Source organism: Cyanistes caeruleus, chromosome 5, assembly GCF_971803275.1.
Source record: "Cyanistes caeruleus chromosome 5, bCyaCae1.hap1.1, whole genome shotgun sequence".
Classification (NCBI taxonomy): domain Eukaryota; kingdom Metazoa; phylum Chordata; class Aves; order Passeriformes; family Paridae; genus Cyanistes; species Cyanistes caeruleus.
This window is the reverse complement of record NC_141705.1, coordinates 29,430,852-29,453,149: the sequence shown is the minus strand read 5'-3', so window position 1 is coordinate 29,453,149 and position 22,298 is coordinate 29,430,852. Positions and strand designations below refer to the sequence as shown.

General features: G+C 36.3%; 1 protein-coding gene across 3 annotated transcripts in view; it reads right to left on the bottom strand.

Moving 5' to 3' along the window:
• Positions 1–287: 287 nt before the first annotated feature.
• ZDHHC2 (zDHHC palmitoyltransferase 2) overlaps positions 288–22,298 on the bottom strand; it is a 36,331-nt gene continuing 14,320 nt past the window's right edge. For all 3 annotated transcript variants that reach the window (XM_086888787.1, XM_086888788.1, XM_086888789.1), the window contains exons 3-13: positions 22,051–22,145; positions 19,063–19,183; positions 18,072–18,141; positions 16,438–16,470; positions 11,570–11,690; positions 10,672–10,804; positions 8,717–8,843; positions 8,456–8,548; positions 7,268–7,377; positions 6,765–6,842; positions 288–3,872 (exon numbers count right to left, since the gene is read on the bottom strand). In XM_086888787.1, coding sequence (XP_086744913.1) covers positions 6,802–6,842; positions 7,268–7,377; positions 8,456–8,548; positions 8,717–8,843; positions 10,672–10,804; positions 11,570–11,690; positions 16,438–16,470; positions 18,072–18,141; positions 19,063–19,183; positions 22,051–22,145 — 944 coding nt within the window. In that variant the 3' untranslated portion in view covers positions 288–3,872; positions 6,765–6,801. The remainder of the gene's footprint in view (positions 3,873–6,764; positions 6,843–7,267; positions 7,378–8,455; positions 8,549–8,716; positions 8,844–10,671; positions 10,805–11,569; positions 11,691–16,437; positions 16,471–18,071; positions 18,142–19,062; positions 19,184–22,050; positions 22,146–22,298) is intronic.

Genomic DNA, 22,298 nt, shown 5'->3' with positions numbered 1-22,298 from the left:
GTACTCAAAGCTCTGTCTGCTCTGCCAGCATAAAGGCATGGAGTGTTTCACCCATGAAAGATAACAAGAACTAGTTCCTTTTCAACCTCTTTCAGTGTCAGTGCAGTGTGAGGTAAACCTTGGAGAAGGGAAATACACCTAAAAAAGTTCAAAACTCTTGATGAAGGGGTGAGGGGGGACATTCATAGCAACTGGGTTGTTACTGAAGCCCTGGTAGAGATGATCTGTTCAGATACACCATCACTAAAACTGCTGGTAGTGTGTCAATGACTGCTACGTACATGGCATGCTGAACATGAAGCATTTATTTATGTAAGCAATACATTAACAAGTGGTAAAGTTATACACTAAATTTATGTAGAAATATATTTCCCCCCACCCCTCCACACACCAGTCAACTGAACCAGGGGAAGAACTCTCAGTCCAAATAATAATGAAAACCAGCTCCAGCACTCTACACACTGAGACAATTTTGTTTCCTTTCTGTAGTGTCCCTCACAAGAGATACTCAAGAACCATCTGTATTCCATACTGTGCAATATGCTCTAGGATGATCCTGCTTGAGCAGGGACCAGATAACCCCAGTGGTGTTCCCTTCCAACCTCTGTGAGTTTGTGTTTCATTACTTGCCCAGCCACAGTCTACTAAAGAACTTTCAGTCTGTAACCTAAACTGGACAGTGTTTTTCTTCTCCATTTAAAGAACTAAAGTGCATAACAGCAGCTGTATCTTAACTGCTCACAAAGATTGTGTTCCATTTTCATACCAAAAATAGTTCTCTGTGAAGACTTTGAGTACTCCATCACCAGTAGAGTATGTGTGGACTACTTCTGGTGCAGACGTTTTGGGTTTGTTCTAACCTACAAATAAAATAAATTTTTTACACATGTAGGGAGCTATGGTTCATATGACTGTTTACATATATACAAAATAAATTTAATTCTGTTGTCATTGGGACTTGGGCCCATCTGAGGAGTCTGCAGAACTCATCCAGTTTCCACTAGAGTTTGAAATGCAGTCATACCTCTAGACAAATATCAGGGATATTATTTTCTTTTTAGCAAAAAAGTAGATTAGTAACTGTACAGTAGGTAAAAAGTACTCCTTAAAAAAAATACAGAAATTGCACAAAAGGCTGTAGTAAAGTGCCTAGCAAGAATATAAAGAACAGGAGAATCAGTGTAGGCAGACGAACAACATTGCATCCTTGCTACCCTGACTTCTTCACGAATTCTCCTGCATGCATTGTAACACTGACAATGGTCAGTATGTCAAAAAGAGAATTTTTACTTTTTTATAGCAAGTATTAAAGCCAAAAGTACAGTCACATCATCAGAAATTATACTTTGGAGCATGATTAGCTCAATTTTGTCCATACTCTACACAGTGAGGACTGCCAGGAACCCTCAAAGCCTGCTGACAGTGCTATGCAGGGAGATACAGCTCATTCCCATCCAGAGAGCAGATGTAGCTACAGCCCTCTGGCTTAGATCTACTCAGTGTTTACTTCTGAGCTACCATCCTTTCTTTCTCCTCCCTTCATCAGTGTCTGTTTCCCAGGCCTCCACCAGTTTTCTCTGAGGGGGACAGCCTCTGACTGCAACAAAACTGCAGATTATTTAGGGCTATTGTGCTTTCTGAGTATGACTTCTGAGACATGGAGAAGCCAGGCATTTCTTGATCCCTTATCCCTGTCCTTTCTCTACAATGATCCTCAGCCTTCCTGAGAGATCTCAGAGCCCTGGACACAGAGAGACTGACATCTGTATTAGAGAGATCCATTTCCATGATGTGTTTTGCTGGGGAAGAAATCTTTTTATGTTTTTATGTATGTCTTTACATAAAAATATGGCGCAAGATACACTGAAGCTGAATTTCAACTTTCTACTTCGTATTTTTAAATGCATGCCCCATGAAAATCCACCCTGTGTTCACCTAACTGCATAAAAAACAAGACTCTACAAGATTGAGAACCTGAAGTGTTAAAAAATATATTTTCCCTCTCCCCCTTATCCCTTGACAAGTTTGCCTTTAAACAAACATGAATATGAGGTAAGCTGACAGAACAACACTGAATAAAGAGCTGCAAAAAATCTTTTGGTTACTAGATCTCTGCAGACATCATGTAAACTGTATGCTACCTTCATGCTAGTTTAAAAAAGGTGTTCTACATCAAGGGATCCACACTCTGGCACTTCTGGCAATAAACAGATGTTTTCAGGCTGGTAAAATTTTTAGATTTAAAAAAAAAAGTAAAATAAATACATTTTCCCTCACCAGAGGGAAAAAAAAAAAAGCAGCCACATTTTGCTACACCAGCTATCACTTAAGTTGCAAACCCAAGAAAGACAAATTTTGAAGTTACCTGCTGGTAGAAGAGTTAATGATAGTATCTTAGTCCTGCTGCCAGTTCCATAAACAAATGACTAGCATCTATATACTGTGAACCAACCTACTAAGTAACTCGGGTTCCTCTTTCAACTGAACTCAGCATAGTCTGAGAGATTTTTACCTTTCTTTTTAGAGTCCTCTTTTTATCTAGCCCCCTAGAAAGCATAACTAAGTTCCTCCTAAAGTTGTTTTCAGAACAGAAATTTGCATTTAAATGTAAACACTGATACCATAAATATAGTGTATACAAAAGGCACAAGACAATTAGATTTGTGTTGCTAAAACTTCCTTGACTTTGAAAGCCAAAAATGCCTCTTTTATTCTGGTCAGTAAACTCTGATCCTAAGAAAGCTGCTAGCTCCTAACTTAATTGAATGGGATTTCCTATATGCAGCAGCTTGGCTTTTTGGTATTGCAATCAAAAGTCCATTGTCCTGTAAATGCAAATATCACAAGTTATAACAGTCTCCTTGACTGTACATGTTATTCAGTAAGTTATTCAGTAAGAAAGGCAGTGTCTTGAAGAAAAAGTGAAGAAAGAAATCTGAGACAAATACCGATTAATAGGAAATTAGGAGCTTGAAGGACAATGGCCCTCGGTAACTAACAGGTCGGTAAAATACTTCTTGGATCTAATTTCAGGGCCAACATTTGCTTCCCAAAGGGGTAAGAGCTCTAAATGGGACAATAAAATCCCATTTCATAGGACTATTCTGTGACACGTCCATCAAAATCCCCAGCTGGCCAATTTCATTTACATATTACCCGTCTGAACACAGGCTTTTTATCCCATCACCGAGGAGTGGCCCACTCTAGCATTCAATTAACCAAAGGATTCTTTTTCTTCTCAACAACTTTTCAAATTATTGGTAGTGCAGATCTGAGGGAAAACAGAGCTTTTACAATAATGTTTTCCAAAAAATGTTCCAAAAATAGTCAAGACACTTAGGTCTTATCTTCAAAAATTGCTTATCAAGGGCTCAAAAGAAAATACAGTCCACCAAGCAATTAAACTATTCCTAATCAACACTGGCTGTTCTCCCCTCATAAAGCCAGTAGTGCAAAAATTTGATTTTAAAGTCAACTACTTACAACAATTTGAATTAAAAGATAGATTTTCAAAACCAAGCCAAAAACACAAACTGATAGTAAGGGGGTCACATTTTTCTTGTGCTGAATATCAAAGTAAAACCAGCCATTGAATTTTTACAATTGTAAACGCAGACTCTTCTTTTTATCCACTTTCTAGTACTCAGTCATCCTTCACCATTCAAACACAGTAATTTTAAGTTGAAACATCCTTTATATGGTTCAGAAGTAGTGTGTTTAGTTTCGTGTTTCAAGCAGTGACATGGAGACAGCTAATCATCTGTCAGTTTGTTTTCTGAGCACATCCATAGAGGAGCAGACAGGAGCAGCTGGCCAACAGGGCTGAGATTTGGAAGAATGCATCTTCCTTCCAACAACAGCTTGTTCTTAAACTGGAACAGAATATTAATCACAAAACACATTATTAGAATCAAAGAATACTTAAAAATTATTGTCATGAGTCTCATGAACTTGAAGGGGAAAGTGACTAACAGCAGAGTAAAAATCCCACCCTGAAGAGGAACCCAGTAAGACTGTTCAGATATGCTATTAATCCACTTCAGAATGACAGTGATAAGTACTGACTACACAGCAAGCAGGCCACCAGCTTATAAAATGGCAAGAGCTATTTTTACAGTACTTTCAAATACCAACATAATTAAAAAACAATTCTCTATTACATTACTCTAAACTACATCTGGCACTTTTGGTAATTAGTCCTCTGCTGAAATATGAAGGATTATAGGATATAGGATATTGAACAGATCCTTTGGTGGGACAGAAATTCTAATTCTAACAAATTGGCAAGGGCTGCAGGCTGTATTTTTCATATCTAAGATGAAATTGCTTGTTTTTATTGTGGTGACTTCAGCAGCTCTATTAGAAGTATTCTATTCAATTCCTAAGAAGAAATATAACTCATATATTGACAATAATGTAACAAAGTTAAATGCAAAGTAGCTAAAAGAAGTTTTTATGTAAGGGTTCTTATTCCAGCAACTGTTTGTCATACATATGTAGACAGTAATCTATCTTTTTTGTTACTTCTCCAGAAAGTTTTAACTGCCACACAGAAATATCTCAGAGCTAAGGGTACATCCAATCTGGAGCTTATGCTCATGCCAGAGAATTGCCAGGCCTTAGTACCCTTCTGAAAGTGCATGAATCCAAGCGAGGCAAAACCAACTTCCAGGAGCCCCTTAATGTGACTTTACACTTACTCTTTGGAACATAACCTCCTCTGAAAGTAGTCTCTCCTTAAAAAGCCACATTTCAAAACGGATGCTTCCAAAAAGAAAAAAACAACCCCAAACAAAGCCCCCAAACCCCACAGAATGAAATAATCAGACTGCAAACACAACTCTTAGACTGGATTAAAAGAAGAAAAGAATTTAACAAGAGCACAAGATGTTTATCAAGCTAAACTGATGGGAAAACCCACCCACTTTTAACATCTTTAGAGCAGTCACAGACCATGTTTGATATTCAGAGTAATCTGACTGACAAAGTTCCAATAAAATGTACACACACTCTTCAAAGAAATATTAAAGTTTAAAAGCTATTACTTAAGTAAATAAAGTGTTAGGATTTCAGAAAGTAGAACTCAAACCTAATAAAACTATTTGCAATTAATGGTATTTCTGTAACAATCCAATAATCTGTTTCTTTGAAGTCCGTCTCCAGTATTTTACTCTTAATTAGGGATGATACATAAGACATTACACTAACTGAAGGTAAGTAATTCAGTCTTTTCCAGAAGCTGTTGTTTTGTTGAAAGAACTGATGGATTAAACAGTGCAGAAATGCAATATTTTACATTTTGAACGAAGGGTTTGAATGAGTTTATATTCTATTAAAATATCATACACAGAGCAGTGAAAATTGCAGACACTGTCTGAGTTTCCTGCACTCAGCTCTTTAACTCTGTTCATCTGACACCCACATTTTCAACACCTCTAACACTTTACATCATCATCAAATTTGCAGATGTACCTATATCTGGAACTGTGTCTTCATCACTGAACACAAAACCAGAATGTAAGGGCCAAGAGGTTTTTAAATTTCTCTTGTGAACCAAACTGAACTTTAGGGGACTTTTTGGTACAAGGGCCCATCTGCTGTTATCTGCACACCTACTACTTTTATAATCTGCCTTGACAGTGCAATACCATTCCCAATGGGCCTAGAAACAATCACTGCAGTTCCCTGATGACTTTTCATGCCTTTCATTTCTTCCATGAGGGATCATGAGCAATCTCACAGCCATGACAGCATGTCCAAGAATTGTATCACACATAAATGAAGGACATTGACTTGAGACACATTTTCAGGATGACAGAAAAGGTGCTTCCAGCAGCAGAGAAGAAATGACCTTGCTGGAACAGCTCCTCCATGCCAATCATTTGGTATGCAGAAATTCTTAGGGCTGGAGTCAAACTTTTTATACTATTTTAAATACAAAATAATATAATTCTGTAAGTTTTGGTGGAGTTAGCTATATTCAAGTACTAGAGTTAATGTGATGACTGTGCTCATTCTCCACAACCCAGGAAAAGGTCAACTCCTGTTATGCACCTAACAGAATTTACTAGCTGCTTCTCAAACCTGCTTTCTGAGAAGTCTGTGTTGCAAGATATCAATGCAAGAAATCAAGAAAATCTCAGCAGTTTTTGACAACAGGTGATTACATGCTCAGGAAGTCAATGGACACATTTTCTCTTCAGTAGGCAGCATGTTTCTACTATAAAATAGGATGCATCTCAGTACCTGACCACAGCAAGACACTAATAGCTTATATATTAGACTAAATCCTTTTTGCTTCATCATTTGATATACTGTTACCTGTTTTAGGAGACAAAGCTATGATCTTTGCATTCAGTGTTAAGAATCAGCCTAATTTTCAAACTTAGTGTTACAAATATTGGCTGAACAGCTTGAATACTCACAACTTCAGTATATTTCTAAAGAATGGGAATAATAATAATAGTAATAGTAATAATAATAATAATAATAATAATAATAATAATAATAATAATAATAATAATAATAATAATAATTGGTCTATTACCTAAACACCAATGAGTATAAACATCAAACTAACTTGCAAACATGACTCATCAAGAAATAGGTTTAATTTAAAACTATGAATTCATGTGCTAATACATATAGTAAAAAAATTAATTGAAGAAAACAGATATGAAGTGTTCTAGTAATTTTCTTTTGTTCATTCTTCAAATGGTAAGGATCATCGAATAAATTATTAAATACAGAGAATATTAACATACCTTTCCTTACATATTCAGATGTTTCTTTTAAGGGAAATTAGGTTTCATTTTCCATGGTTAATGCAGGATTACTCATACCTTAAAAGACAAAAAAATAGTATTCCCACAGGAAAAGGTTTCATGTCTATTTCAGCAAATAATACAACCTTGAATTAACAATCATTTTCATGTCATTACTCTAATACCAAGCCTAGTCCTGTCCCATGTCTACCACACAGCTTTTCACTAGATGCAAATAGGTGCCACCTCTTTATAAGCAATTTCCTTCTAAAGGTGCTATCAGGCCTAGCTTAAAAAATAATTAGCACCTACTAGCATCAGTGTTCTGATATCCCTTGGCCAGGTTTAACTGCAGCTTGACACACAGAACTCCCTGCAAGCATGTATTTAAAAAAACCCTCATGAATTTTGGTTCATGAATACAAGCCATGTGACTGTGGTCATTGCTACACTATAGCCTCCAAAACTAGTTTATACAGCACAAATCATTGCAGCCTCCTTACCAACTTTGCCCTTTTCAGCCTTTGCAGCAGCTTCTGACCAAGATGGTGTATCTGTAAGTAGGTGGCTCTGGGAATCACGCAACGGCTTTGCAGGAAACAGATGGTTCTCACTGTAGTGCCAATAAAAAGAACATTAGTGAACTGCAGTAATTTTTCATCGTCTTACCACACGTTACAAACAGCTTGTCGTACGCAGTATTTTCCTTACCTCACCTTGCTTCTTGTCTGATGAATCACTACTTTTTTATCATTACATATATTACACCGTAGTTGTCACAAGTGCAAGCACAATCTAAAAAGCACAGGGATTTTTAATTTGACAGCTATTTTGTAATAATACATGTACTTCAGCCCCAAATGCACTCTTACCTATATTCCTCTTCACTACAACAAACTTAACATGATAAATAGTGGAGAGAACATCTCCAAAATCTCTTTCCTAATGTAAGCTACAGAATGCTGGGATAAGACAAAACGTCAGTAAACAGCTAGCTGAAATGTCATATATTTCTTTTATGAATAAAAGATTGTCAGTATGATTCTGTTATCATTTCTTATCCACATATTCCCTATACTGATCACATTTTCATTACATAAATGTTTCAAAAAAGATGCAATATGAATTTATTTAAAGGAGAATGCGCATACTTTTCACATTTTAAAGATGTCACATCCATTAAGGATGAGAATTAATAAAACATGTTCTATTATCAGCAGAAACAACACTTAATATTCAGCTTCCTGCCCTCTGGCCCAAGTGCCATTAGGGATGATTCCCTCATATGAAGCAGCTTTCACCAGACAAGAAAAAGCAGGTGTCCCCCAAAAGCCATGCAAGGCTGATTTGTATCACAGGCAGACTGACTAACCATCTCATATGTATGCATAAAGAATACTGCTGATAGTGATTGTCAGGCAAGTATGAAAAATTCAGGTCCTGGGATGCCACTGAACCGAGACAAAGCACCGGGGAAAAAAAAACCCATCCCCCCTCATTTCCATAAACTTAAATATAAATCTGAGGATTACCTGATTTACAGCTTAACTGTTAAAATTTGACTTGGATTTATTAAAAGGATACTCTTCATTTGCTTGCCACATTTAAGTATGTTATACGTTGTTCTGTTTATGTGTGCACATGAAAAAAAAAAATCAACTATAAGAAATGGGTAACAAAAAGCAGATTACTTTTTGGATGTTGAATTAAGTCCACCAGGTGTGGAAGCTTGCTCAGGATCCTGATTAACAAGGCAAGTTGGAAAGGAGCAACCATCCCCTAAACTGAAAAAGTCAGAATTAGTGTCATACGTAAAAAAAACTCTCAACTTTGAAGAACTTTTTTTATTCAAGTATTACTATATCTTATTTCAAAAAAATAACCATCTCCCAAACTCTCAGGATCCTGGTTATTTAACAGCTTAAACAAATGAAGCATTAGGAACAGCATACCTTGAAAACACAGGCAGCAACCAGTATTTCTTCTCATCACCAAACACCTGCCTTAGGTTTTTGCTGAAGCCCAGGCTAAAGCCATTCTTATCTGTTCTGTGACGAAATATGGGAGCTCTGAATACCTCTTAAAATAAAAAGATTAATTAGACCTCTTTGCAGGTTAGCACGTTTAAGTCTCCCACCAGTACTTAGGCAATTGCACTGTGGGTACCACCAGCCAAAAGGAAAGGCTGAGAAATGTCACTGCCCAAATGACTGGGAACCTGAGAACGAGCGCACTCTTGGAAGCCAAAGTCAGTGCTACACAGGCACTGTGCATGTAGAGCATGTCCAATGGCTGAGGAAGGGTGGAAGTCACCCTCACCCTCCTCCCTCATCAAGGCAGGGAAGAGTGAAGAACCCAGTCTTTAAAAACGCATATGTTTATATGAAGTAATGTAAAAGAAGAAAAGGTTAACTTTAGTAGTAAGACTTTCACACACTGGGGTATGAAAATACTGTGTGTTTTTACCACTGCATTAAGAAACATTTTTGCTCAGACCCAGATTATTCCCCCCGGCCATCCAACCTAAATTTCTGGAGAAGAGGGCTAAATATAGCTTCAAGTGTTGCAAAGTGCCTGAGGCAGAAATTTTACTCACCTTCCACCAAGCAACTGATAGCCATTTAATTCCATTAATTGGCTGTACATAGCAGGCAAGCTCTGATGGCCTGACAGGACAGGCCCCACAAAGCCTGTCAGAACCATGCTGAGACTGTCCTTCTGCAGTCAGACCTTAGCTATGAACTGCTGGAAATGACCTTCCACATGCAGTGTGCATTCATTTACAATGGGTTTTAAAGAAGGGGGAAGGGAAAATGGGGGCACTCTTTTAAATACTCCTATTAGGATAGGAAAAGAGCTCCCAGGATGATTTAAGCACAGTCACACTTAAAGCTATCATGACTTCATTACCAAATTACTGAGTTTTTAGGGCTTCACATGTTGAGCAATCTCCTAAAGTAAAATGGGAAGAGACACCCAGATCTTTTTGAGTAACTTAAGTATGCAGGAAACATGTTACACCAGTATGGGATTCCATTTGTTTTGAAAACACTAAATGTTGAATTAGAAGTGTAATGTATTATGATTACCTCTGAACAAAGTTTTCGCATTAAAATTTTAAGATAAGTTTATAAACAGAAGGTCAATTTATTCTGTTCAAATTAGCATCTTTAATAAAACTTTTCTCTACTTACACCTAGACAGAAATTAATACCAGTAAAAAACTGTTCAAAGTCAATGATTTGTTAGAATAATGAAGAAACTCAAAAATCCTAGAGGAAATCTTGAAGTAAACAAGCTTTCTTCCAGTGATACAGATACCTATTTTCAAAGTTTTCCTTTAATCACCAAAATCATCATAAACAAATCCTAAGAGAACTGGGAAAAACAGGTTAATTCACTGGCCTAATTTAAATCAGCTTACGTCGACAGGAAAGTGTTTAGAGATTTAGAAATTTTAATGACTATATTGCAAATTGGCATTATTAGTCCAGCATGCAGTAGAGAACAGGCACTTAAGTATTCTAGTCTTTATTTATGTATTAAGTTTTGTGATCAGACACATGTGCATTCAAGCATTATGTGTGCAAGCATGTAGTAGTCCATCTAACATTTATTAGAAATTTATCTTGATTTTACTTTAATTTTTTTAGTTTATTCAGTTTCTATTAACAAACTGTGGGCGGAAAGCAGCAAGAGGAAGAACATTAAATTTATTAATAACTTGGCCCTTTGGGGTGAGAGAGAGAGTCAAAATTTCCAGAGATCAGAAGAACTCAGGAGTCTTCTAACCAAGATCCAAGGAACCTGTGTAGAATTACCCACCTCCTCCATTACCCCCATGCATATAAGATACATTTATTATCTATTTTTTGCTGTCAAAAATGGAAGCATTAAATCCACTTACCTAATGTAGATTTATTCTTGCTGACAAGCCAACAGTGATACCCAAAGAGAGAAGACAAACTGACAGAAAACATAGCTGCAGCAAAGAATAAAAACATGATGTGGAACTTGGCTTGAGTATCAGGAAGGCCATTCTAAAAATTAAAAAAAAAAGCCATTAGAATTGGGGAAATAGCTGTTTCATTTGATTATTAATCATCCTCTATTCAGCCAAATCAAATTCAGTACACAGACAAATACACCACACAGCAAGAATATCAATAAATGGATTTTACACATTCTATGTACAGACAGCCATGAAATTAGGTTGGTGACAGCATCTAAGTTAAAGAAATAGGCCCTTTTTTGGGAAACTAGAAATACTGAGAGCAAGGACCTGAAATTTAGGTCTGAACTTTGAAGTGTCTCTTAGAGAAGAATAATTTGTAAAAAATGAAGGCTATGATTATATATATAGGCTATACTTTTGTACATGACATTAGGAGATACCAGTTCATGAAGTAATGCCTTGGAATCACAGAACACCTTGGCTTGGAAGGGACCTTAACAATCATCTAGTTCCCAACACCCCACCATGGACAGAGGCACCTTCAACCAGACCAGGCTGCTCAAAGCCCCATCCAACCTGGCCTGGAACACTTCCAGGAATGGGGAATCAGTAACTTCTCTGAGCAACCTATTCCAGTGCCTCACCACCCTCACCGTAAAGAATTCCTTCCTCATACCTCAGCAATATCTGCCCTCTTTCAGCTTAAAGCCATTTCTCCTTGTCCTACCAATGCATGTCCTTGTAAAAATGCCTGTCCTTAGATTTTTTGTAGGTCCCCATAGAATCTGTGGTTTCTTGCACAGCAGTAACTTCACACACTTAAAGACAGTTTGTAGATCTAGGTACTTACCGTCCAAAACTTGATAAAGTACTGCAAATCTGTTGCAGCAATGAAAAGGCAATACAGTAGCGAGTAAGCCAAGAAGAGAAGAAAAAATTTGTAATTGGAGAATCCTACACAGTTGTTCACCCTGATAAAAACAAACAAAAAACCATGTAAAAATAAAATGTCATGAAAGTTTTCCTTGCTTCCATCCAATCAATTTAAATTCAAGTTATTTACTCTAAAAACATTTATACCAGCATGTAAACCATTTTTTACTTCCTATCTCTGATGCCTTAAGCTACTGGAATGGATTTAGTTTCAATCCTCAAATTAGTGTAGTAACCCAAATCAAAACACCACCACCACCACAAAAAAGCCAGAAGAACTTTACCAGGTAACACCTCTTTCAATAGCCCACTGAAATCAAATTTTCACTTATGGTATGAAATTTGTTCTCATCACAGCTGATGTAAATGTGATTGCATACTGCATGTCAACTGGGAGAGTAACATGCCAGGAACTGAAACTTGACTGAACTTTGTGAGAATAAAAGCAGTCTAATTTAATCCAGATCCTCCTTCATTAATAATACTATATACTTAAAACTTCCCATATTATAAAACTTCTTAGTAAAATTCTCAAACTATGAGCATTCATAGGAGACTCCTAAATATATTCATATTTACATCAAATAATGAGGGAAATGCTACTCCGGAATAGAAAACATTCCCTATCAGTGACAACATGACAGAGAATAATATCTAAAACATATCTAAATATTAAAATAAATTTCATTTTATCATTTTCACTTATGGGCCTTAAGATCACCTGTCTCCCATTTGTAAAGATTTTCATACATGATAATGAGCAACTAGTATACACTATGATGATGAGGGTGCATTTAGCACCCTTTAGTAGCTTCCCATTAGAGAAAACATATTAAGTATTATGAATTTTAGAGCTCTATTAAACAAATAATGATATTACACTCACCAAATGAAAAAATATTGGAGTGTTCCCCACGGGCACCTTATTGGTAAACTGCTTTCTCTTTTATTTGGTTGCATTGAGAAGCTAATCAAAGTTATCTTTGCACTAACCTTGACAGAACTTTTCATATGAGTTCAAAAAAACCTAACTGATTCTGCTGTCAGAAAGATCAGCCAAATAAGATAAAACTATATCCATAAAGAAACTTGTGTACTGATAAATGATTCTCAACAAAAAAACAAAAAAACAAAAAATAAGAATGTGTGGTGAGGCTCAACTTCAGCTTCCAGAAGTGCAGGACGAGTTACCACAATTATTCCCTTCTTTAGGGAGATGGTGATAGTTAATGGCAGAAGACATGCTAATCAGGTAAGGGTAAAATCTTAAAATAGCAAAGAAATTTTCATTGTACATTACTGTTACCCATTCTCAGGATGGGTAGCAAGTTGGGTCAGAGTTTGTTCTAAATTTTGTTTAGACAAAACATAACATAACATAACATAAATATTTGTTTAAACATAAATTTTGCATTGTCATTTAAACATGCAGCAATAGCTAAGCATTCATATTAACTACAGTTAAATACAACTGATTGATCTAATTAAGAAAAGATATATTTGTAAGCTCGTCATTATTCTTATCAAAAAAATACAAAATTCTCCACAGTGAAGTGGGTTTTTTCATGATATATGTCCAAGTAGGCAATTCCATGATAAACTGCAAGCAATTCTGGTTCAAGTTTTCTACAATAATCCTACTTTCCTTTCATGCTACTTATTTTTGAGCTTTCTTACTTAAGACACTGCTTGATGTGAGAAAAGAAATATCAAGTGAAATGTTATTCCCCAAAGATGAAGTGTTTCAAATCTAAGATAGATTTACTTCTGTTGTTTTGCACGTGGCAAATGGAACAATGATACACATGTCAAAATAAACTTGCATAAATTATTATGCTCCCTTTTGACAAGGCCCCAGACTGCAGAGGTGTCATTGGAAAAGAATAGTTCCTCAGAAGATTGAAGAGAAAGTAAACACCAAGGTTTTGTAATTGTATTGTTTGAGCATGCAGCATCAAATCTTAAACCTCAAGAACAGTGGTTAGATTTGAAGTCTAACATTTCTAAGAAAAACAGATAAATATACCAGCAAATGGCTAAATAATGGTATGTTATTGCAGCAAAACATTCATACAGTCAGAACAGTCCAGAATAACAATTTGGATTACAGCTAGCATTTTAAACGCTCCATTTTCAAGTACAAAAAGAATATGTATTATTCCTGTCTGAGGGGTTAGTTTACTGAAAATGGCAGGCAAAGAAATAATTTGCACGGCATTGAAGGTGATGCAAGCCAGTTAACAAAAAGCATCACAGAATTCAGGAAATGCTAACTATTTGGATTACTCAAAAGATGAAGGAGAGATGTTCTGAGTTATTCCTAAGGTGTTCCTAAATGCACCTTGTTAGCACTAAGAGTGATATATACTAACAGTATTTTTGGTGATGCCTCAAGCCATTGGTTCCCACCTCCAGCTCCATTTGTACGTAGTGAATAGCAGCAGCACTAGAAATCACCAATGCATCACTTACACATTTCAGAGTACTCAGTAGCAGTTAGCATTAAATATTTCTGTTTATCACAGTGTTCCCATTAGCACAAGAGTGACAGCCAAAACAAAGACTCCCAGAGAACAGAAGACAGCTGACTTGGGGCTAGGACATGACAACCTCTCATTACCTCTGCCTTCTAAAAGCTTCGTCTTACTTTCCATAGGTTATTTTTACTCCTCCTCTCTCCAGAAATCCTTCTCCTGGCAGAATATTGAATTAGAGCTAGCTCTCAGTGCTGTTTCCCTGCTCTCCCTCCTTAAGCTTCACCTGAGTTCTTTCCCCTTTCCTTCCCACCCAACTTGTGCCCATCAAAAAATCACAACATGAAAAGCAAAGCAAAACCTAGTGACGTTCAGAGAGGCTAAAACCCATCCATTATATTGAATTGTACCCTTACTTTTGTTGGCAAGATAGTCATATATATTTTCCTAAGAACCTTCAAACATGGGTCTTTACAGGAAACTATAAAGCTTGATCAGCACATCTGCAGTATTTAAAAAAATTTTAATCTTTTCCACAGTTATTTTATTTAGGGTGAGCAAGGAACAGTGCACATCTGCTCAAATTAGGAAAAAATGCACAATACCTCTTTTTCTACTGCAAAAGGAACATCTCTCCAGGAAGTATTACACATCTTTCAATTACCTTCTCTACTTTATTTTAGTTTTTGCACCCATTGCTTATTAGATAAAAACCAATGAGCAGTGTGCATACTCTCTCAAACTGGGTATGTTTATGTTGTTAGATTAAAAAGAGTGCAAACATATATAGTAAGCAAACACTACTGAGAGGAAAACAGAGTATTTCTAGAAGTTTCTGCTCTAGTGAAATAACACTTCACTGTCCCTTTATACAAAACCTAAGTAGTGTTTATGATTTGTTATTTGACACAATGGATTTTTATTCTGAAATCGAAGCTAACATGAAGAACATTTTCATGTAAATGTCCTAAGACAGAAAAACACAAAACTCCCAAAGAGACCACAAACCTTATAAGAAGTGTTTATAATACTGAGTATTACTAGTCATATCAAGACTTTTCACTGCTATTTTGTCAGGAATAGCCTAGCAACTGTTTTTCTTAGAGCTTTCAATAAGGCAGCTATTAAAAAGCTGAAAAAAGGAAACTGTCTTTTTTGTTCTAAGAAATTTGTTCCACATTCAATAGTTTTACCTGTTTACTTTGTTCTGGCCTTGTTTGTGGGTTTTTTTAAAAAGCACACTACTAACACTGACCATGATAAATTTTCACATGCTCATTATCCCTACAGCAAAAAAACTCTACCCTACACAAATAACTATTTCTTTCAATTGTATCCACCATGTAGAAGCAAAAGAAGATGAGATGCTTCAAATCAAATTACATTATGGCAGATGCTGTAGTCAGGACCAAGAGAAACAGGTGGAGCCCAGCACCCATCCCTGCTCCAGGACAAAGCCTCCTCTTTCCTAGAATTCGATATAAGAAAGTGTCAAAACAATTGCTTAGAACCATCTACCATTCAGTTTGTCCAACACAGAGGATTCTACTTTTCTGATCATTTTATATGGTGAAGAACTGCCTTGTACCACTCAATCCTCTAAACCTGGACCTTACTAAGCAACTATCTTCAATAATTTCTGTGAGATGCATCTGCCAAATTGACATAAAACTAATTATACACCCTGTCTATCGACTGGTTCCAAGGGCTGCTAAGAAAAGACAGGAGAACAAAATGACTGTGTGGGCTGACACGGCAGCAAAACAAGGGAGGGTGGGAGGCAGGGGGGAGAAAGAATGAAATAAAACAAAGAACCCATAAAACTCAAAGTGGTAACTTGGTGTTTCCAGCAAGCCCACCTCAGCTGTCCTGGGAGCTTCGGTAAAAGGAACTAGGCACAGCCTGGCCCTTTCATTTTAAACCTAGGATAGCGCCTCACACTTCAATGCACCTCACACTTCAACTAAGGCACAGTAATATTCAATCTCTATGAAGAAAAGATGCAGTTCTTAAAAGAAGTTCTCACTGATCTGAAGTAGACTAAAGAATTCTACTTCATTCATACTTGTAAAAACACAAAGAGGTACCGAACTCAAAGGTCCAAGCAAAATGATAAATTAACAAATTCTTTCTGTATGTCATAACTAGAAAAAGAGGACATACAGTAAATAACTCCAACAGTTCTGCAAGACCAGTAACCTCACACATTCCTAACTCTAGGAATGCTGAAGCATCATCATCATGACAGGCCCCACAAAAGTGCATTTTAGCAAATCTGAACATAAGAAAAGAAAACCAATAGTACACTCACCAAGGGCAGTGATGATCCATTTTCAAAATGCATCTTGAAAAAGCCCCAGCAGAATTCCAAGCATCGCCAAAAGACAGAAGAAAAAAAATAAATTGTCAGAAGCAAAGTAACATGCCAGATTTAAAGTGTTTACGTACAGATTCAGAATTATCCATATTTCCTATATGGTATTTAATGTATTTAATAAATACATCTACTTAAATTCACATAATACAGTTTACCTGCATGGGCACTGCAGAACTGGCAGATAAGCCAAACTGAAAACATTTGATATGTCAAGAACTTACGATGTAAGAAAATGCAATCTATAGGATTTGGTCAACTTTAGCATTTGGTCCTCAATCTGAATAGGATTTTCAACTACTGTTTATTTTCTGGCAGAGCCTTAGAAACTGGGCTAATTCAATTATTATGTAGTCATACAACTAAATATATTTCCAAGAACATGGTCTGTTTCTGTAGAAATATATACATCGTTCTATGCAAATAGACAAGGTTTTTAAGGGCTTACCTTGTATGAAAAATCCCAATTACTTTTGCAATTAATCACTCTCCACTAACAAAATGTTCACAAGAAAATCAGGCATGATTGAAATGAGGAAATTTTTGTAATGTAAGGACAAAATAAAGGTATTCTACAAAACATGTTAACTAATTGCATCCTGCAAATTTCGCTCACATTTTGTAGGATAACAAGTCACCTTTTTTCTTCACTAGAACCCCACATGACAATGTTCCTATCTTACACTGCAACCACCATTTCATACAACACAACCAACATGCCCTTCCTGCCTCAGCTCTGTCTCTCTTTCAGTGCCTCTGCTGATTCCTGGACAAAACAATGTCTTCTCCAACTCACAATCGTGTTGGAACCTTTGATGAGCTGAAGAGTATTTGGAACAGCCTTAAAGCTGAGAATAAATCACCCTCTGAAGAAGTGTCCTCTCTCAAAGTTAGATACATAAAGTATTGGGGGGCAAGAGTGAAGAAACACACAGACATCCAAGCTAACTGGAGAAGGGTCAGAGAGAACAGCCAAAAGGAAGATTAAATCAGAAAGCAATCAGACCTCTGAAGAGTATGGATAAGAACTTCCTTTTGTGTGAGACAAAAAAGAACTTAATTTTAATTTTATGGCCTCAGTTAGAAAAGGGAAAATGCTTGCCTGTTTCTTTCTTTAAACAAAAGTAACCTGCAAGTTATCCAGTAAAAAATAGGATATTAAATTTATTACCTCAGGTAAGATGTAAGTGATATCATGATTAGATTGAGATGGATAGTGATGTTTTCAGATTCTAACAAAAAAAGCACTTTTTTTTATCAGCTATTTTTGGTTACATTCTTACAGAAAATTCTTTAATAGTATTTATAATTTTTAACCATTATGTAAAGAATGTGTAAGACCATGTAATCCAAGCTGGCATTGAGGAAGTCATGAAATGAATTAGACTAAGCTATAGACTTCCTTAGAAATAAGTGAATAAAAACTGAATCAAAGAAAAAGAAAAGGGGAAAAAAGTGGATCTGCCAAAATATGAAGCCTGAAAAATCTATTCATAAAAAATAAAAGCTTCTGTACTAAGAAAGAAAAATTGCTTAATTCAAAAAATCACTTATTTAAAAAATATTCTTACTTGTCGCATACTGAACAGTGATGGCAACGATCTGGTTTTACAAGATGGCATCTGTCACAGTATCTGATTGCTAAAGAAAAAAGTTCCAAGATTAGATTTCAATGTACAGTTACACATTTTGATTTCTGAAATCTGTGCAGAAGTAAATACTATCAGCTCAGCCCAGCAGAACCCCCAGGAAGGCATTTCAGCATGATCACAGTCAGTTGCAAATACCAAAGCATTCTTCAGCTACTTGCAATGCTGAATCTATCAGACCCCAAAAAGCTCAGTTTTTGCAATCTCTGCTAATCATAATAATCTTTTTTTTTTGTTTTCCAAGCCTTTTAGCTCTGCAAAACAACTAACCAACAAAACCCACAAAACCCTCACTAGACTGGAAAAATGTTAAAGTCTGTTCAACAATATAGCTATTTTAAGCTATTATTCTAAAAGCTTTAATTTATTATGTGAGATTATCTCTTGGATTTGCTTAGCTAGCCAGCATTCAAAACCTGACAATATGAGTAGGGCTAGATTAACTCCTAGTTTGGAAGATCTTTTTTCTTGCAACTGATCAACCAACAAGTAAAAATAACTGTTTCTTACTGTGATCTATGTAGCTAGACATGACATGAAGATAGTGATTCTGTTTCTATTTTTTTTTAACTTATGATAAATGACTGGGTTAATGACTGCTACAGTCTCTTCAGCAATTTGTTAGTATCACAAGCTATTTGTTAATATCAATTTGAAAACAAAAGCAAGTAATTGTCAATCCACTTTAAAATCCTATATTGTATGCTGCAATTACCTCCCAACAATCTTTATACACTGAATAAACGTAGCTGCACCAAGCTAAAATTAAATTTCATGTAACGCTTTGTTATTTTATGAAATATGAAAAACACTTCTTCCCTCCTATCCAAATCCTTGAAAACTCTTTTTTTAAATTAGTTTAACTAGTACATCAAGACACCTGCCTTTGTTAGGCTCCTGAACATCTATTTACCTCCAGACATTGTCCGTGTGTAGATAGGAAGATCCTTGGCTGCCCGTCTTAGGACTTCTTGCTGGGATTCACCTCTAGGCTCCCTCTCTAGGGACTCCTTGTCTGAATATGATAGATGAAACTGGAATAATTTTTAAAATTAAAGAAATATTAGCAAATTCCAAGTTAAATATATAACTGTAGATGTACAAAGAGGAATAAATATTCATTATCTAAAGATGGATTAGCAATGCGTACAGGGTATTACAGCAAATAACCCAGTGTGTTCCCACGATAACTAATTTATTTTACAGTGACTAAAGACCAAATTAACTTCTGATTCGGTATTGATGCAATGATGAATGCTTCAAGAAGTATTAAGCAACATTCTTCAAGAGAAATATCAAGATCTTATCACTCCTGTGAAAGGCCAGTCAATTTACTTCTGCAATGGTAAATATTAACTAGTGAATATAACCTAGGGATATCAGTGTTTAACTGAAAGAAAATACACTACTAGTAATAGCAGAAAAAAAGGCTTTAGTTCTCCTCTGGTGTCTGTCATTTTTCCTTTTATTCTTTGTCACTGCTGTTCTCTTCATGCAGGTGTTAGGATATGCTTTTACTTTAGAGACTGGCAGAGAGAAGGAAGAGATGTCTCTTGTATGGCAAAATAACCATATCCTGAATATCTTCCTGAATAAAATGCCAGCTTCTGTCACTGCCCAAAACAATAACAAACATGGCTTTAGCAAGTGCTGAAAAAGTAAAAATTACTGGAAGAGATGCTTAGTATACATGAAGTAGTACAAATTTCTTAAACTCTGAAGTCCTCTGCAACACAGCAACATAGCCAGCTTTGTCACTGCAGCTTCTAGAAACACCCAGAAGTCTTTGCTATCTTTATCAGAGAAAGATGATACAAAATCACCTTTGAAAAGATAGCCACAATTGGCAGGAAGAGATGTCTCCATCCTGTGCCAGAAACAGAAGCCCTCTGCACAGCATTTATGTTTACAGGAAGGCTAGTCATTACAATAATATTGATTTCTTTTTTTCCTAAAAGAAAGTGTTGCATATAAAAATAGGAAAGCAGACAGAAACATGCAGTTAGGAGCCAATTCTCACTTCCATGGAGAAGGAACCACTCCACCTTTTCTGACAAAGCCCACAGTCAAGCTGGATATTCACTGTTTAACTTGAGTTTCTCAGGTCACCACTTTTTTTTCCCTTGCAAGAACACGTACCAACATCTGAGTTGATTTATATCGGCATACATAAGATTTCTCACTGCAGAAACTTAGTTTAGAATACTTTTTTTTTTTAATGCTCATTTGATATAAACCGAGCTGCTGTTCCATTTTTCTTTATAGCTCCTCAGAGTAGTCCTACATCTAAAACCCTCATGCCTGGGTAACCATTTCCACTCCCATCTTCATGCAGTGCTTGTATAAAGCTGGTGCAAGTAAAGAGTGGCACACACTACAGTAAAGCCCCTCAAAACCTACTTTACATGTAAAAGTTTGAAATAAGCTTAAAAGAAAGCAGCTGCAGCACTCATGAAAACAAAACGCAAAAGTATTGAGTAATTTCGCATTACTTTTCAAGTGAGCATTTGCTAGCTCACTTCACCTGAAAACACCTCTTTTTCTATTTGCAGACTTCGTCCAATAATATGGAAGCCAAGCAGTAATTTAACATTACAAAATACCCTAATTAAAATTTTCAAATACTGCTCTAGTAGAATAGGAAACAGATATGGAACAACCAAGATGTCACTTGCTGCCAGCAACACTGTGTAAATTCAAAGAACGCAGGAACACCACACATTGCTTTCTGTTATTCAATTACAGTGCTTTTCCTACCCCATTTGAAATTCTCTAGTAGCATTGTATGACTATAATCAGCAGGATTTGTCAAAATGCTTTTATTGGCATCAGCCCAATGATTTGAAAGCCCTGCTAATGATCAGTACAGTCACCATATACATGTATACATTTTGCTGTGTAATTTCCAAATGAAATAGGTTTTTAATTTATTTTGCTCCTACCCACCACAGGCTGTAGTAAAGACTGCAGCGTGAACTCCAGTGAAGATGGCAATTAGTTTGAATTATCTACTCACTTTCACAACTGCATACCCTAGTAGTGAATGAAAACTATTCAGATAAGAGCCTTCACACAACAGACAGTAGAAATCACAAGCTATTCATTTTAGGTTGAGTTGGTACTTAGAGCAGCTAGAGTTGAGTCCATGCCAAAGTAAGTGTTTGCTTTGTGGGAATTTCAAACTACAGGGCAGCCATAGCATGATTCCTCCTGACCTCAGAGGCTGTGTAACACAACACCTACTGAGGACTTGGGGGTTTCTGTTCAGAGACAGAATGGAAGAGGCCAAAAAGTTCTGCTAGCTATAAAAAGCAGCATGGGCAGAATTTCCATCAGGGCTATTGATGGAGAAAGTTCCCAGACCTCTTTTTTTCATATGGCTGTTCTTTACCAGCTCCCTTTCTGCTAAGCCAGCTGTGGCTTCCCACCATCAGCTTACCTAATGTGCACTCCCAGCACAATCCAAAAGTTCCTTCATACCAAAACAGACAGAGAAGAAGTTTTAATTCAGAGGACAAAAGACAGATGCTGACAAGAAATATAAGTCTTAAACACAGGGAAATAAATTTTTGCCCACATAAAAGTCTGATATTCCAAAGGCAAAGGTACAGGCCGCTAGTTCAAATAACTCATATTTTTTCAAGTGGACAGGATTTTTTCTTCTACCATAAATATTTCATTTTAAAATATCTATTAAAAAATTAGAGAAATTGTTACCTTTTGTTTTTGTCTTGGTCACTACACTGATTGCAATCTGACTCCTATTAAGAAGCTGTAACTGCCATCTGTGTTTTTCTACAGAGTGTAAAACTACATGAGATCAGAAAATAAGTTATTAACACACTACAAAATCAGGCATTTGGCTAGGCTATTTCATAAACAGAAGTTAAGTTTATCTTACTTCTTTTGAAGGATTCATTGGTAGCGTAAAGATTGTTTTCCAATATGACCAGACGAACAGCATGAAAAATATGTGGTAAGCAACCAGGCACACAACTAAAATCAGAAGGGAACAGAATTAATACAAACAGACCAGTGATATTGTAGTACTTACAAACAGTGCCTGTAGGCATCACAGATAGTTCTCTAACAGATATATAAATACAGAGGCTCTGGAAAAGCTTTGCAACAAAAATACTGCACTGCAAC